Source organism: Macrosteles quadrilineatus, unplaced genomic scaffold (genome assembly GCF_028750875.1).
Source record: "Macrosteles quadrilineatus isolate MER2022 unplaced genomic scaffold, UCM_ALF_1.0 Scaffold_9__3_contigs__length_116548681, whole genome shotgun sequence".
Lineage (NCBI taxonomy): Eukaryota > Metazoa > Arthropoda > Insecta > Hemiptera > Cicadellidae > Macrosteles > Macrosteles quadrilineatus.
Window position 1 is genome coordinate 102,350,594 of NW_026542602.1, and position 13,854 is coordinate 102,364,447.

General features: G+C 34.6%; 1 protein-coding gene and 1 long non-coding RNA gene across 2 annotated transcripts; one reads left to right on the forward strand and one right to left on the reverse strand.

The window, feature by feature from the left end:
- Window positions 1-21: 21 nt before the first annotated feature.
- Window positions 22-6,350, reverse strand: LOC129004461 (uncharacterized). Its single transcript, XR_008491717.1, has 3 exons — window positions 6,268-6,350; window positions 5,767-5,902; window positions 22-378 (listed from the first exon to the last, which is right to left on the reverse strand). It is a non-coding gene; the product is annotated as an uncharacterized LOC129004461 (long non-coding RNA).
- Window positions 6,351-6,642: 292 nt separating this feature from the next.
- On the forward strand, window positions 6,643-12,731 carry LOC129003177 (basic proline-rich protein-like). Its single transcript, XM_054431447.1, has 2 exons — window positions 6,643-6,730; window positions 11,402-12,731. Exons 1-2 carry the CDS (start codon window positions 6,700-6,702, stop codon window positions 12,661-12,663), a joined length of 1,293 nt encoding a protein of 430 aa, XP_054287422.1. The 5' UTR covers window positions 6,643-6,699; the 3' UTR covers window positions 12,664-12,731.
- The last annotated feature ends 1,123 nt before the right edge of the window (window positions 12,732-13,854 follow it).

Here is a 13,854-nt window from a genome sequence, read left to right on the forward strand (position 1 = left end):
AGCTTTGATCAAATAAAAATCTTTTCAAAGACAAACTATTTGTAATCTTCAAATAATATTTTAACAATTTTTTTATTTATTTAATTTCTCTTTAAGAAGTTAAACAATTCTATACTTATGTCCATTATCGACAGTGGTAACTCGATAAGAAACATAAAGCACATCAATGATTCCGACAACCAGCTCATTGGGACGTAGCTTGAATACATCAAGGTAGTTTGAGCTTTGTTCGAACAGTTTATGAACTAGGTTTATTCTAAACCTCCAGTAAAACTTGACGAGTTTCCTCTTCGGTTTCTGTGTTGGACTTTTCCACGGAATCTTGTTCCACCCCTGCCCTGAAGAGGGTTAGTGTCTCATAGCAAATCAACAATATCCCTGAAACATATCACTTTGTTGAAGTGTTGTTAAACATAATTACCACTTCATAAATACAATGTCATCCTTTGACCAAAACTAGAACCAGTCGTGAACTACTTACATAAACGCAACTTATTTACAGATGTCAGTTATATATCGCCAAAAAGAAAAAAAAGTAGATTTGTTTCAGAGATATTTGATCATTTGTAATATCAGGGTATCTTCACTGTAGTTTATGGATATACGCACAAAGGTGGCGTCTCCATCTCATATGGCCATAATCATAATAAGTCTTTGTAAGAATTTATCAATTTTTAGGAGGTATTACTTTTGGGAATTGAAATTGTAGGATTTGAAGAATAAAGATGAATAAAATTGTTAACAAAATACAAAGAAGCTTACGTCGCCATTGGACAAAACAGCTAGAGAAAAATGAAAAATTACCTTAAGGTAATTGAAACACCATAATAGCCTATATTATATTCTTGAGTGTAACAGATTGCGTGAAAATAAAATAATAATATACCTATATGGTTCTTACCGTCTACGCAATCAGGGGTGATACTTCACTACGGCCGTTTCGGAGATTACTCCATCGTCAGGTGCGTAGTGGTTCACTAAACTATAGTCTTGTTACACTTAACACGAAAAGTCTTCATTTGCATTGCGTCAGGGGTTGAATAAATATTAAGACATATAAAAACAGGACGGATACACGAAAACACAAAGTTATCTCCGAAATGGCCGTAGTGAAGTATCACCCCTGATTGCGTAGACGTTAAGAACCATATACATTATTGTAACACCATAATATACAAAGCAAAATTATCGTAGGCTATATTTTAATCAAGATGTGAGTGAAAAATTTGTGTTGGTATAAAGAAGGGTTTTCCAAGGCAAGGAGTTCACTCTGCTTGTCTTAGATAATTTAATGGTAGGCTACTGTTATCCTAGAAGCGGAGTAGACCGCCACTAGAGGAGCGGAAAATTACTTCCCCACACTCTGCTCTCAACATCATGTTTCTGCGCCTAGGAAAACCCAGCTTAAGTGTACTAATGTGGTTTGCACCTTTGTTTCAATAAGTGTTATTGATATTAAAAAACACATGTTATTTCATTGTTTTGTTTTAACCATGATCAGTACAATTTTTAGCAACAGCAAAAGTTTAATAACCCTAGTAGCACAAATATATATTAAATACATATGAATAAATATATTTAAAATCTATTTAATATATCTCAAGTGTGTATTAATGTCAATTTTATATAATATTTAAAATATATTATATATATATAACATATGTTTTTGAATATATTAAATATTAAAAAAATAGGTTCCAATAATATATTTTAGTGAATAATATTTAAATAAAAAATGTATTTAATATATCTTCCAAACATACCATGAGGCCTAAATATAAAAAAATGAAGATTTAGTATGAAAAACACAATTATCAGTTGAGTAAATTGATTAAATAGTTCATAAAAACTAATTTTGAAAAAATTACTGGATAAAATTTTTTTAGCCCGGATGGGTCTCGAACCTGGGTCCTCCGACTTATGAGCCTCTTACCTTACCTCTGAGCTACTTGTGACTATTGCTAGCATCTGTTTTCAAATGGTGAAAGGGTGACCGTCAGTTGCAATTTTTTTGATACTACAGTATAATATGATTCTGTTAATCTGTTTTTCCGTAATTCGTTTCTTAAACGGTCGCCAGTCGCTAGCACCCTTTTCTAGCCAATAATTAGAGATTTCTATGATCACATATTGCAATTCAAAAAATAAAACCCATAAACACTTTTTTTACATGTAGTTGCCGAACATGTATACTGCCTCTTAACCATGTGCATAATTTTTTCTTTACGTGCATGATAGAGTGACACCATTCAGAGTACGTATTGTTAATAACTTAATTTTAACGCTTTCACAATAGCAATTATCATACAAAAAATGCATGTATAAATTGATAGACACTATAAAAAACAAAAAGATGCAAATTATTTATTTACTAATTATAAAAGATTAGAGGCTATAGCCTATATTCTACAAATATATTATTATTTTATTAATAAAAATAAATTACGTTTTTCAAAATATATTTATAAATACTTTAAATATATAATATAGTTTCAAAAATATTTTATATATATATTTAAAATATTCTCAACAGATATTTTTTAAAAATATTTAATAGGAAAAAAATACATATAAAATATGTATATTATAGATTCTACACTTATTTGATCGATATATATTATGAATCTATTTTATATATTCAAAACTTATATTTAATTTATATTTTGCATTGCTTTTTGGTAATATTTTAAATATATATTTGAATATATCATACTGTTATTAAAGATATATTATATATATATTTTATTCGAGGTTCTATCAAATACAACTTTAAATATATAAAATATTTATAAAATACATATTTGTGCTACTAGGGAATTCTTTTATTCATTGTAAATTAATGTTTTAATTTAACAGCTCTCCTCATTTACCAATAAAACATATTAAATTAACTATTTATGCTATATCATACTGTTTAGAAAATCTACATCTCTTATTTCTCAATTAATTTGTTTAAAAATCAAAATAAAATAAAATCTTCTAAAAGGAAACCTACATAAATTTTCAATAAAATTTTATAGCATAAAATTATAGAAAACTAGTTGCTCTGCCCGTGCTTCGCTACGGGGTGAGAATGCAGAAAAGAATAATTCGGTTTTACTTTAAGATACTATAATATACTATAAGAAACAGTTACAACACACTTACCAGGAAACATATAGGCAAAGGCTCAATCGTGCTTATTGATTATTTAAATAAAGATCTCTTAATTTACAGCAGTACTTACAGTACTGTCATTTTACATATTGTAGTGTCATCCCTATGTGTCTAGCATTTAAAATATATGCAAAAGTCATTGCAAAAGTATAATTCATTGACCACATGGCACCAAGAAACAATTCTCCTTGTAAACAAATAAAATTAAATGGCAGAACAGCATTTCTGACAACAGCTGGAGTTTCATAACAATGTTTGTTTCCCATGTTAATCTTATGGAGAAATATGAAACTTTAAAGGGCCCTAGGGCCTCACTCTCTAATTATTTCCCTAAAAAGAAAGTTTCCTGCACAACTTCACGTTACGCTTTTTCCAATGACATCAAAAACATGTCAATCGGTTCAGTAGTATCGGAGGAGTAATTGTCACAAAAAACCTGCTTGCGTATTAAATAAGTACGAGCAGTTTGGCCCGTCCTACGTACGGGAATCGAGTAGTCCATTAAAACTGTATATGATTCAGAACAGCTAGTTTAAAACTTGTTGGCCGATTCACACACACTGGCCAGTAAGCTGCATGCCATAGTAGCTACATACCACCTTCCACTGCATATGCCTACTATCACTTACCGTACCTTATTTTACCACCTTGGCCACTGAAACGTCTAAACTGATCCTGGCCTCCCGTTCTCTTCCATCCCCTGCCATTTCTAAGGAAGATACCAGTCTGAAGATGTCTTTCATTACTTGGTCGTCCAAGTGGTCGTCTACCTTGTAGTACTCCTTGGAATACACTTTTAAAAGTTGAAGTATCTTCTCTCCGCCATGCAAAGCCTGCCTAGCCCATCCGAGATCTGAGCCTTTTGGAATGTACCCCTTTATCAAGTTTCTGAATCATACAGTACTACTGGGATAGTTATGATATGGTATGAATCGATTTTCGTTTCTACTGACACCCTGCAGCTTACTGGTCAGTTTTCTGGAGACCTACTACACCGGTTGACATTTTCATGTGTACTGTATGCAGTCATACTTATATTCAAACATTTAGAAAAAGATGTATCAACACGCAAACCGCTTATATCTTAAAGGATTAAGCACTTATACTTAGACGGATTGCATTTATGACAAAACTTGATTATACGTTTAAAATGTTTAGTTAAAAATTACACAATCCCCTGATAACATAGATCTTTTACGATAGGTAATAAACTGCATTTTAAAGTGAAATAGTGTGTAGGCAAACTCTGGATCAATATTTTGTATACAAACAACTTGTAACATAAACATTTCAATGACAGTTAGAAACCAGCTGTTAGTTAAACCATCACTAAAACGACTTTAACTCATCCGTCGGCTGCTAGACTTTTTAAAAATTAAAACGTAATTTCTAAAAAACTGGGACCATAAACTAAAATTATGGCTTCGACATTCCCTAGTTCTCAAAATTATCTTTCTTTCAACACAAAAATCATGAAAATCCGTCGAGTGGTTGATTCAGAATCGTGAAATAAAAAAACACTGTTTCGTTTTAATATTATAGATAGATAGATTTAAAAAATGAACAGCTGTTTCATTAATAAGTATTATTCATATGGCCAAAATGTAAACAACTCTGTGGAGCGATCTTTAAAGGCTTCTGGGGCAGAATCCTAAGGGATTTTGCTTAGTTTTTCTTTTGATAACTCATCTACAGACCAAGACCTTTCTTTGGACACCTCTACCAAGTTTCTACGCCCAGCCTTTCTCTCAAATTGGTGGGGACAAAGTTTCCAATTAAATATTTAGATTCCCCCATGTTAATATGGGAGAAACTCCAACTTTGATGACCTGTGGGGCAAAGCCCGAGGATTTTTATTACATGAATTGGCAAAAGGGGGCGTCTAGACAAAAAATACTTTATTTTGACACGTCGTTTGTGAAAATCCGTCCATTATTAACGGAGGAGTAGTGTTTTGTAGAAATCGCCTTCACGTATTATATATAAGGATATTCTAAAGGAAACCTAGACCTACGTATATTTCTTAATAAATCGCTTTTAAACATCAAATTAAAAGAATAAAACAGCTTTTAACAATACATACAGCTGATTCAAATCATTAAAATAACAGTACCTATCAAAACACTAGCGTGTGTGTGGTGAGTAAATGGAGAACTAATCGAGAGCGAGGGAAAATCAGCTGATTGATTTTTCCCTCACCCTAAATTAGAGCTTGGGAAACGACTACTTTCTTTGATATCAGCTGTCATCAAAAATATAGTTACTTTTGCTACGGAGTGATGAAAAGATATTTTCCTAAAGATGTGCAGAATCAATTTATAAATTAAAACGGGCCCAAAAATAAGCACAACAAATTATTTGAAATTAAAATAAAATTAAGATAGACCTTATGGGATGCCATGCTGGTGACAAACTAACAACAAAATATAAACAGAAAATCAAAACAAATGGAAGAAATTCTAATCAGATGTTTTGCGTGGGGTGTAAATAGTACAATACTGTACATTACATATTTTGGCCGAGTTTTAGACCACTGGACGACCTCTAGTTTATATAAAAAGCACTACGGTACTTGCAAACAAAGAAAGCCATAAGTAATTTTGCACTTACCAAAAATTACACCAAAGAATATTCCTTGCATTCTAAATCATTTGGTTGTAAATATTCTATTTCCTTTTATCAATTGTTATCGTTATCAGAGCAAGGGCGCAACCGTGAACGTTAGTTGTTCTAGAACAGCTCCCAACTAAATTCAAAATATGTTTTTTAAGTTAAAATCATTTACTGCATAACATTTAACAATTGACTGTAATTGCAAAATTTAATTAAAAAGCAAAAGTTCAGGAATTTTAGTATGGTTTTGTATTATGACTACTATTCATCCATCATATTACCATAACCTCACCATACTTGATGATATATTGTAATTCCTCTACCTTTTGTGCTTGTAATACCAAATTGTTTATTACAATTACAATATTATTGAATTTATTTATCAAATCCATTCAAAAGTTTGGTATTTGTGATATATGACACAAACAAGTTATTTTGTCACTGAACATATTTCAGAACCGAGAAATAAAATCTTGAAGCCACCCTTATCAACTTTACCCTTTTGCAGAATACGGTTGTTACAGGGGTACAGGGGAACAAGTCGAATACAGTTTTATGATCACAGTTATTGTAAAAAATCTTAACTAAATTATCTAGTTTAATTTAATCACACTATTATTTAAAACATTCAAAACCTCATATTTTTGTTCAATCACAACACAAATTTTAAGAGAATAAAATTGAAGTTTTGATCAAGTATTTTTTTTTTTAAACTTTAATATTCGCAAACAATTTATAAACAAAATATTTTAATAAAAAAATAACAAATGTTAACACCAATTTTATTTATAAACACATTTTAGTTATGTAGGGAATACATTAACAAATTATCTGTCTGCCATCTTTATGATATAGACAAACACACTCATTGATAAAGTCTATAAGTCAGACTGCAAGTGGTAAAATATACAGTTTGCAGTAGAATTGAAGATGGGGAAAATGGTGCCACTAGTGGCATTTGGTGAGTGTCCTACTTTAGACCTAGGTTAATATTTTTGGATGATTATCTTGATTATAGTAAAAGATAGAAGATCATGTTTTTGTAACAAATAGATTCCATTGACAGGAGAACTCAATGTGATAACAAAATGTTTATCAAGAATGAATGCCAACGTCACTGATGAATATAAAATCCCAGACGTGCAATTTGTATTCATATCTCCTTATTCCTGCTGATTCAATGCACCCCATTTAGTTGTTGGTATCAACAAAAACATTTAAGATTTTCCCCCCTTAGTAGTTGGTCCCCATAGTTATTTCGTATCCCTGAATAACGTTTTTAAATGTCTTTATGACTTTGTTTGTACCAAGTTTTGGAGCTCTGTCATTATTTTTTTTTTAATATTTAACTGTTCCATGAATTTTCACCAACCCTGTATAAAATAATAATTAAACTTTTATGGCAATTTCAATTTTATTTATTCTCATTGAAAAGGATTATTATAAAAATATTACTGGGTAGTTAAAATATGATATTGAAGCATAATTTAAATTTCAAACTACTGTAGTTAGATTGTTCCATTACAAGATTTTTTATGTATGTATAAAATTTAATTACTATAACATATCAATTAGACAGTTTTTCAAGAAATTTCAAACATAAATCTATATAGTTAATACGCTACATGAAACTTTGCCGGTTGAACTCCTCCGCCATTTCTTAACCGATTTTATCCATTGACGTCTCATTGGAAAGAGCGTGTCGCGTAGATTTGCAAACTGGCCTTACATTTTTTAAATAGTCCTTTGGGCTCTGCCCCAGTAGCTTTGAAAGTTCCCATGTTTTCCTTATGAAGAACATAATTGTTTACATTTTGATCAGCTGTATCATTTAATTGCTGTAATTTATTTTTCATCACGAAAGTAACTATTTTCGATAACAGCTGACATCAATGAAAGTAGTTGTTTCCAAAGGTCTAATCTAGGGCGAGGGAAAATCGATCAGCTGATTTTCCCTCGCTCTAAATTTACTTTCCCTTGCTCTCAATTAGTTCTCCATTTATTCACTACGTGCGCTATTGTTTTGTTACGGTTTAATTTAATAATTTGAATCAGCTGTATGTATTTTTAAAAGTTGTTTTATTCATTTATTTTGATGTTTAAACAAAATTTATTGAGAAATATACGTAGGTTTCTTGTTAGAAGATTTTATTTTATTTTGAGGTTCAATCAAATTGTTTTAAATATTACTGAGGTCTGCTATTCTGTGTTTGTGTATTTTTGCGTCGTGATGAAAAATATCGTTCATAACTCGTACCAAAAGTTATTATCCGGCACTAGCTCCATTATTCCTGCCCTCGGCTTCGCCTCGTACGTGAAATTGGGGTTCCCTGTGTTCGGCTTCGCCTCACACAAAAACTTGGGCGAGCAACGGAAAATGCCACTTTCGGTCCTAGTAATGAAATATACTATTTCAATTCAACAATACGCATTGGGTACATTTTAATGATTTTGTTGAAATTAAATATTTCCTACTTTAATTTACATTTGTTTTTAAATAACTACTTTACTTCTTTGTAATTGCTCGATTTCGAGCAACATGTCCCACACTAGTAAATATTTATTTTATTGTATTATTCAAAATGCAAAAATCATCAAATTTTTAATTAAAAAATGTTTTTGTTTAAAATTTTAAGTAAAATTTGATTTATGGGTTTCTTTTTAAAATTAATACAGCTAAATTGGGTTCAGATAAAAATTAAGAGAAAAGTAAATGTTTTTTATAACCTTGTTTGTAATCAAAATTCATTTCAAACATTCTTCAAATAGTGTTGAAGAGACCTACTCTATCAACACCTAAAGATATACGATCTTTACCTAGCCTGAGACTTCATCAGCTACTTTATTTACATTATGATAAAAGCCACTGAGAAGTTAAGTGTGCGTGATTGCGTGCTCAATTACATAAATTTGTACACGTTTATAACAAGTCTAATTGGGAATTGTTTAAAAAACTCAAAACTATTTACAAGAGGCGTGTTTACTCTGATATATAATTATTGTAGTATTTAAATATGATTTGTGTTTCCAACCATAAGGATGATATATTTTGAAAGCTTAACTAAAGTACTTTATACATGCATATGTTATGTTAAAAACATAAAACTAGAGAAAGAGTTATTGTTTTGAATTAGATTGTTTTATTTGACTGAACTAACTGAAATAACAAGATACAAATACTAACCAATAACACACGCTCTGCATTAACTGGACAGAACTCAGATTACAATATATTTCATGGTGAGGTAGCCTCTGGATCACTAAATTTAAGCTGAATGGTTTAAGTTACCTGGCTTCGACAAGTGATCCTTCTTCAGTATTACACTACTATAGTTTCGGACTTGAAAATAAGTCCATCTTCAGGTTCACAAAAACGTCAATAGGTCATCTAACCAATTTGGTTAGATTCGTCGATACACATAAAACACATACACGAACACGAAAAACACAAAAAACTAATATAATATAGTAAAAACTGGCCAGTGTAATTAATCACGGGGGACACGTGTGGCGACGCCGGAAGATGAGTCATGACTGCCACTGGATGGTTAGATGACCTATTGACAATACTGAAGAAGGATCACTTGACGAACCCAGGTAACTTAAACCATTCAGCTACAATATATTGTCTTCAGCCAGGCCCACAGTTAGTGTGTGATGTGCTATGGGCCTGAGTAGTTGCGCCCCCCCCCCCCCCCTCTTCCACCGACATAGATTTGAATCATAAAATGAAAATAGGCATATAAGGAGTTGCACACCTTAGGCTCGTTATATAACGTTTACTTTTGATTGTTAATAAAATTGCCCATATACACAGTAAAGTAAAAACGTAAACTATCAATCAAATATACTAGGATTGTTTTTCTTTCATAGCATAGTCTAGTTGAGCGAAGCGCTCATGTTTCATGATGTTTAATAAAGCAATAAATTAAAACGTTTTTAGATATAATACAACTATTTCATCAATTTAACTTTCAGTTTGTCTCAGAACTATCAACATCCTAAGCCTCTAAACAAGTTTCATAAGTAAAGTTGTGGACATTGCGTACATATCCATGGTTTTTTACAAATAGGTATTTTCAAACTGACATAAAAATGTTTACAAGTTCTTTACAAAAATATTGATCATCGGAAGCCTAAAGATAATTGAACATGTTTAACTACATCTAAATTAACAATGTTATAGGGTGTCTCAAGTCTGAGCAAACCCCCAATGTTATTATTTTCCTGTTAACATAATTTGTGAGACATGACACATTATATGACAGCATTATAAAAATGTAACAGGAAACTGGACGTTGCATTCTAAATGTAATAAGTACTGTAACGAGACATTACAACCTGGAGCTGCCCCCCCCCCTCTCACCACTCAACTTCCAGTTTTACCTAAACAATTGACAAATCGTTTTTCTTCAGAGATGTTCAGTAGAACTCGGAACTCGGTAGCCACCTGATTGGTAAAGGAGTATGGGGAGCTCCTGTCCGTAGGGTTTAGTGACAGTACACAATGTTTTTAGACTGCAAGGCTGAATTGCACATAATTTACTGTACTTTATTTTTTTCTTCAGAATCCTTATCTCTTTTGGGACAGAGGATCTTAAACTGGCTGGGTAGCTGAGTGGTTATAGTGCCCGCCTAGTAATCAAAAGGTTACCGGTTCATTCGTGAGAAAAGTCAGTAGCTTTTTGATGGTTCGGAACTGGGCCCAGCTGTTCCTGATCATTGGGCTTTGAATAAATAATCCTGACTGATGAAACCGCTGATCTTAGTCAGTAACAAAGCTATACAGGTCATCACACACACCATTCTACACTCATCGTCCACTCATATTTGGTTTAAAATAAGCACCTAGGTGGCGTCCCCATTTCAATCATTGGTAATTGATAATTGACAGTAGGTGTTTCCGTGAGATGTCACAGAAGCACTGAAGACTGGGTTCAATAATTATTTTTCAATAATATTTCAATAAACATTCAAAGTGTGTGAAAAAAATATCCAATACCATTGTTTATAATAGAACATAATCAGAAAAGTTGAAATTGGAATAAATTTTACAGCTTTGTCCATAGGCAGCGGTAGCAATTTGTCAACTAGCAATAACGTTCACAAAAACTAACTTTTCAGATCAAAACTAAAATTTCATAAACACTGTGAATACAGTTCTTACAGAAATAAAAAAGGAGATGTACACATAGGCGTATTTGCTAAAAACTCACCGAATTGAAACATGTTACAATTTTTTTTGTTCAGCTTGAGGCCCTTCCATGCTGTGGTGCATGTGGGGTGCCTTACCCCTGTCATTGTATATAAAAATGTAAACAGAATTGTAGAATGGACAAGGTACTGGTTTAATTAAGTGCAATTAGTGAATTCATTGTATTGTTTGGGTTCTCTTATAAATCTCCAATAAATGCTTCAAAATTTTTTACTTTTCATCAAACAGACCATCAACCACTTGTGGTACATGAGCACTTGAATTACTTAACTACCCTGTTATTTTGTTCTCTTTAGAGGTTTGGGAAGATGATTCTTCCCAAACCTTTTGAATTTAAAAGTAAACAGAAAATGAACCATGTTTATGGATGTTATTTGTTGGTTATGAGAATTTCCTAAAATAAAGCTTATTTTTCAGGAATATTTCTGCTGTGTCAGACAGCACTGTCAGCTCCGGCTCCAAGCCCATCTTTCAGCTTTGGAAACCCCGGTGCTGCTGCGCTGTCTGGGCCCATCTCCTTTGGCCTTCTAAAGAGCGGACCATCAGCAGATGCCTACCCAGAGCCAAACCCAGAAGCAGACCCAGATGCATACCCAGAGGCTCTGCCACTCCCTGCTGCTCTGCCCTTCCCTGAGCCCGAACCAGAGCCTATGCCAGCACCTGAGCCTGAACCCGAGGCTAAACCAGAACCCGAACCTGAGCCCATGCCAGCCCCTGAACCCGAACCTGAGGCCAAACCAGAACCAGAACCTGAAGCTAAGCCAGAACCTGAAGCTAAGCCAGAACCTGAACCAGAGCCTGAGGCAGAGCCTGAAGCTGAGCCGGAACCAGAAGCTAAGCCTGAAGCCAAGCCTTCTCCTTTCGGTGACGCCAGACCTCACCCCAAGCCTCGTCCAGGCCACAAGACCAAGCCTCATCCCAATCCTCATGCTGGACCTTCCGGACCTTCTGGACCATCTGGACCTTCAGGGCCCAGCCCCGCAGCCCACCCTCTAGCCTACCAGGAGCACCAGTCAGGTCCTCACGCTGGTCCTGCCCCATCCCACCAAGGACCCAACCCGAGTGCTCACGCTGAGGCTTACCCGCACCCAGCTGCCAACCCAGACGCTCACCCATACCCTTCAGCACAACCCATGCCAGTTGCTAACCCAGATGCCCATCCTTATCCGTTTGCTCAGCCTTTGCCATCTGCCAATCCTGAGCCTCATGCGTTCCCTTACGCTCAGCCCATGCCTGCAGCCAACCCTGAAGCTCATCCTTATGCCTCAGCTAACCCCGATGCTCACCCATACCCATACGCACAGCCCATGCCTGTGGCCAACCCTGAGCCACATGCGTATCCTTCAGCTTACCCTAACCCCGAGGCTCACCCAGCTGCTTACCCATCAGCAAACCCAGCACCCGCTGCATACCCGACTGCTTACGCTCAACCCTCAGCCAACCCTCAACCGTCACCTTACGCTCACCCTGCCGCCAACCCTGAAGCTCATCCATTCGCTTCACCCAACCCTGACCCATACGCTGCTGCTCACCCTGCAGCTCAGCCCCTACCTGCAGCTGGCCCCTTCCCCAGTGCCTATCCTGGTGCCCAGCCTTCTGCCTCTGCCTCAGCTGACGCCTACGCCGCTGCATACCCCAACGCCTACGCATCACCCTTCAGCGGCGCTTTCACCTTGTAATTTTATAAATTATATCATTAAATTTAAAGACAATTATTTTTATTCATTAAACTTTATATTTATTGATAGCAGGGTTTTTTATACAAAACCTTCCATATTTTGGAGTGAAATTAAGCTTTTTTTAAAAAATTATGTTCATCTTGTTTACAACGTGGTAGGGCATAACCTTGTCAAGTGAAGTGTCTTTTGTACCGGGCTGATCCGGTAGCATTAACCTTCATTGCCAGACAGAATAATTGCAGCGCTTATTTCATAACTTCTCACCAAGTGGCATTTAAGCATATTGCTTGTTTCAAAAGAAAATTATATTGGAAATTACTAGCGTACTTGGTACGTGGAGGTAATCATTGAATAAACTGGTGCGAAAATCAAGGGAAAATTTGTATACTCCCAATCTTTAGGAGGGACTATATATATTAAATTTTGGATTTTCTTGGGACGGAATTTGTACCAATTGTCAGAAATTGTGGCGAATGCAAGTGATGATGGTGATGTCTCTGCAATCACGAGAGGTGTTCATAATACCCTTGGTATGGCAGGTAATGAGGATGATATCATTGTGATCGTGGGAAGTATAAATTGTTATAAATTGTTATGAGATGGTGATGCCACCTAGGTGCGTATTTTACCGAAATATGGGTGAAGAATGAGTGATGGTGTGAGATGATCTGTGTAGCGTAGCTTTGTTACTGACTATAAAAACCACAGTGCCGCCATCATGGATATTAATGTTGTGATGACATAAAAACATGCAATAATAACTAAAATTTGATTTTGTTTGCAATTATTGCCAATTAAAGACACATTAAGGTTTCCCTTAATGGCAAGTCACACTGATACCGAGCTCACTCCCGCGGCGGGAGCGAAGTTTGAAGAATCGTTCACGATGTTATTAAATGTGCCAAGTCACAACACACTTTTTACCCATAGCCATAGTGTCCTAAAATTAAAAAAAAACCTCCTAAAATCACGATTAAAAATGGCAGCTTTTCCCAACATTGGACAAATTTTAAAAAGATATACCACATGCATATTTTATAAAAAATTTCTTTGAGATATTGACTTGGGACGACCACTTAGGCAACTCATTTTTGGCCGCCATCTTAGATCCGCCATATTGGATATAAATTTTAAAAAATTAATGTAATGATAACGTTGTGACACATCATTATAAACTAGATTTTCACGCTG

Coding starts and splice junctions, on each gene's coding strand:
- LOC129003177 (XM_054431447.1), top strand. CDS start 6,700: ATGGGGAAAATGGTGCCACTAGTGGCATTTG. Junction 6,731..11,401: donor GGTGCCACTAGTGGCATTTG/GTGAGTGTCCTA, acceptor CTTATTTTTCAG/GAATATTTCTGCTGTGTCAG.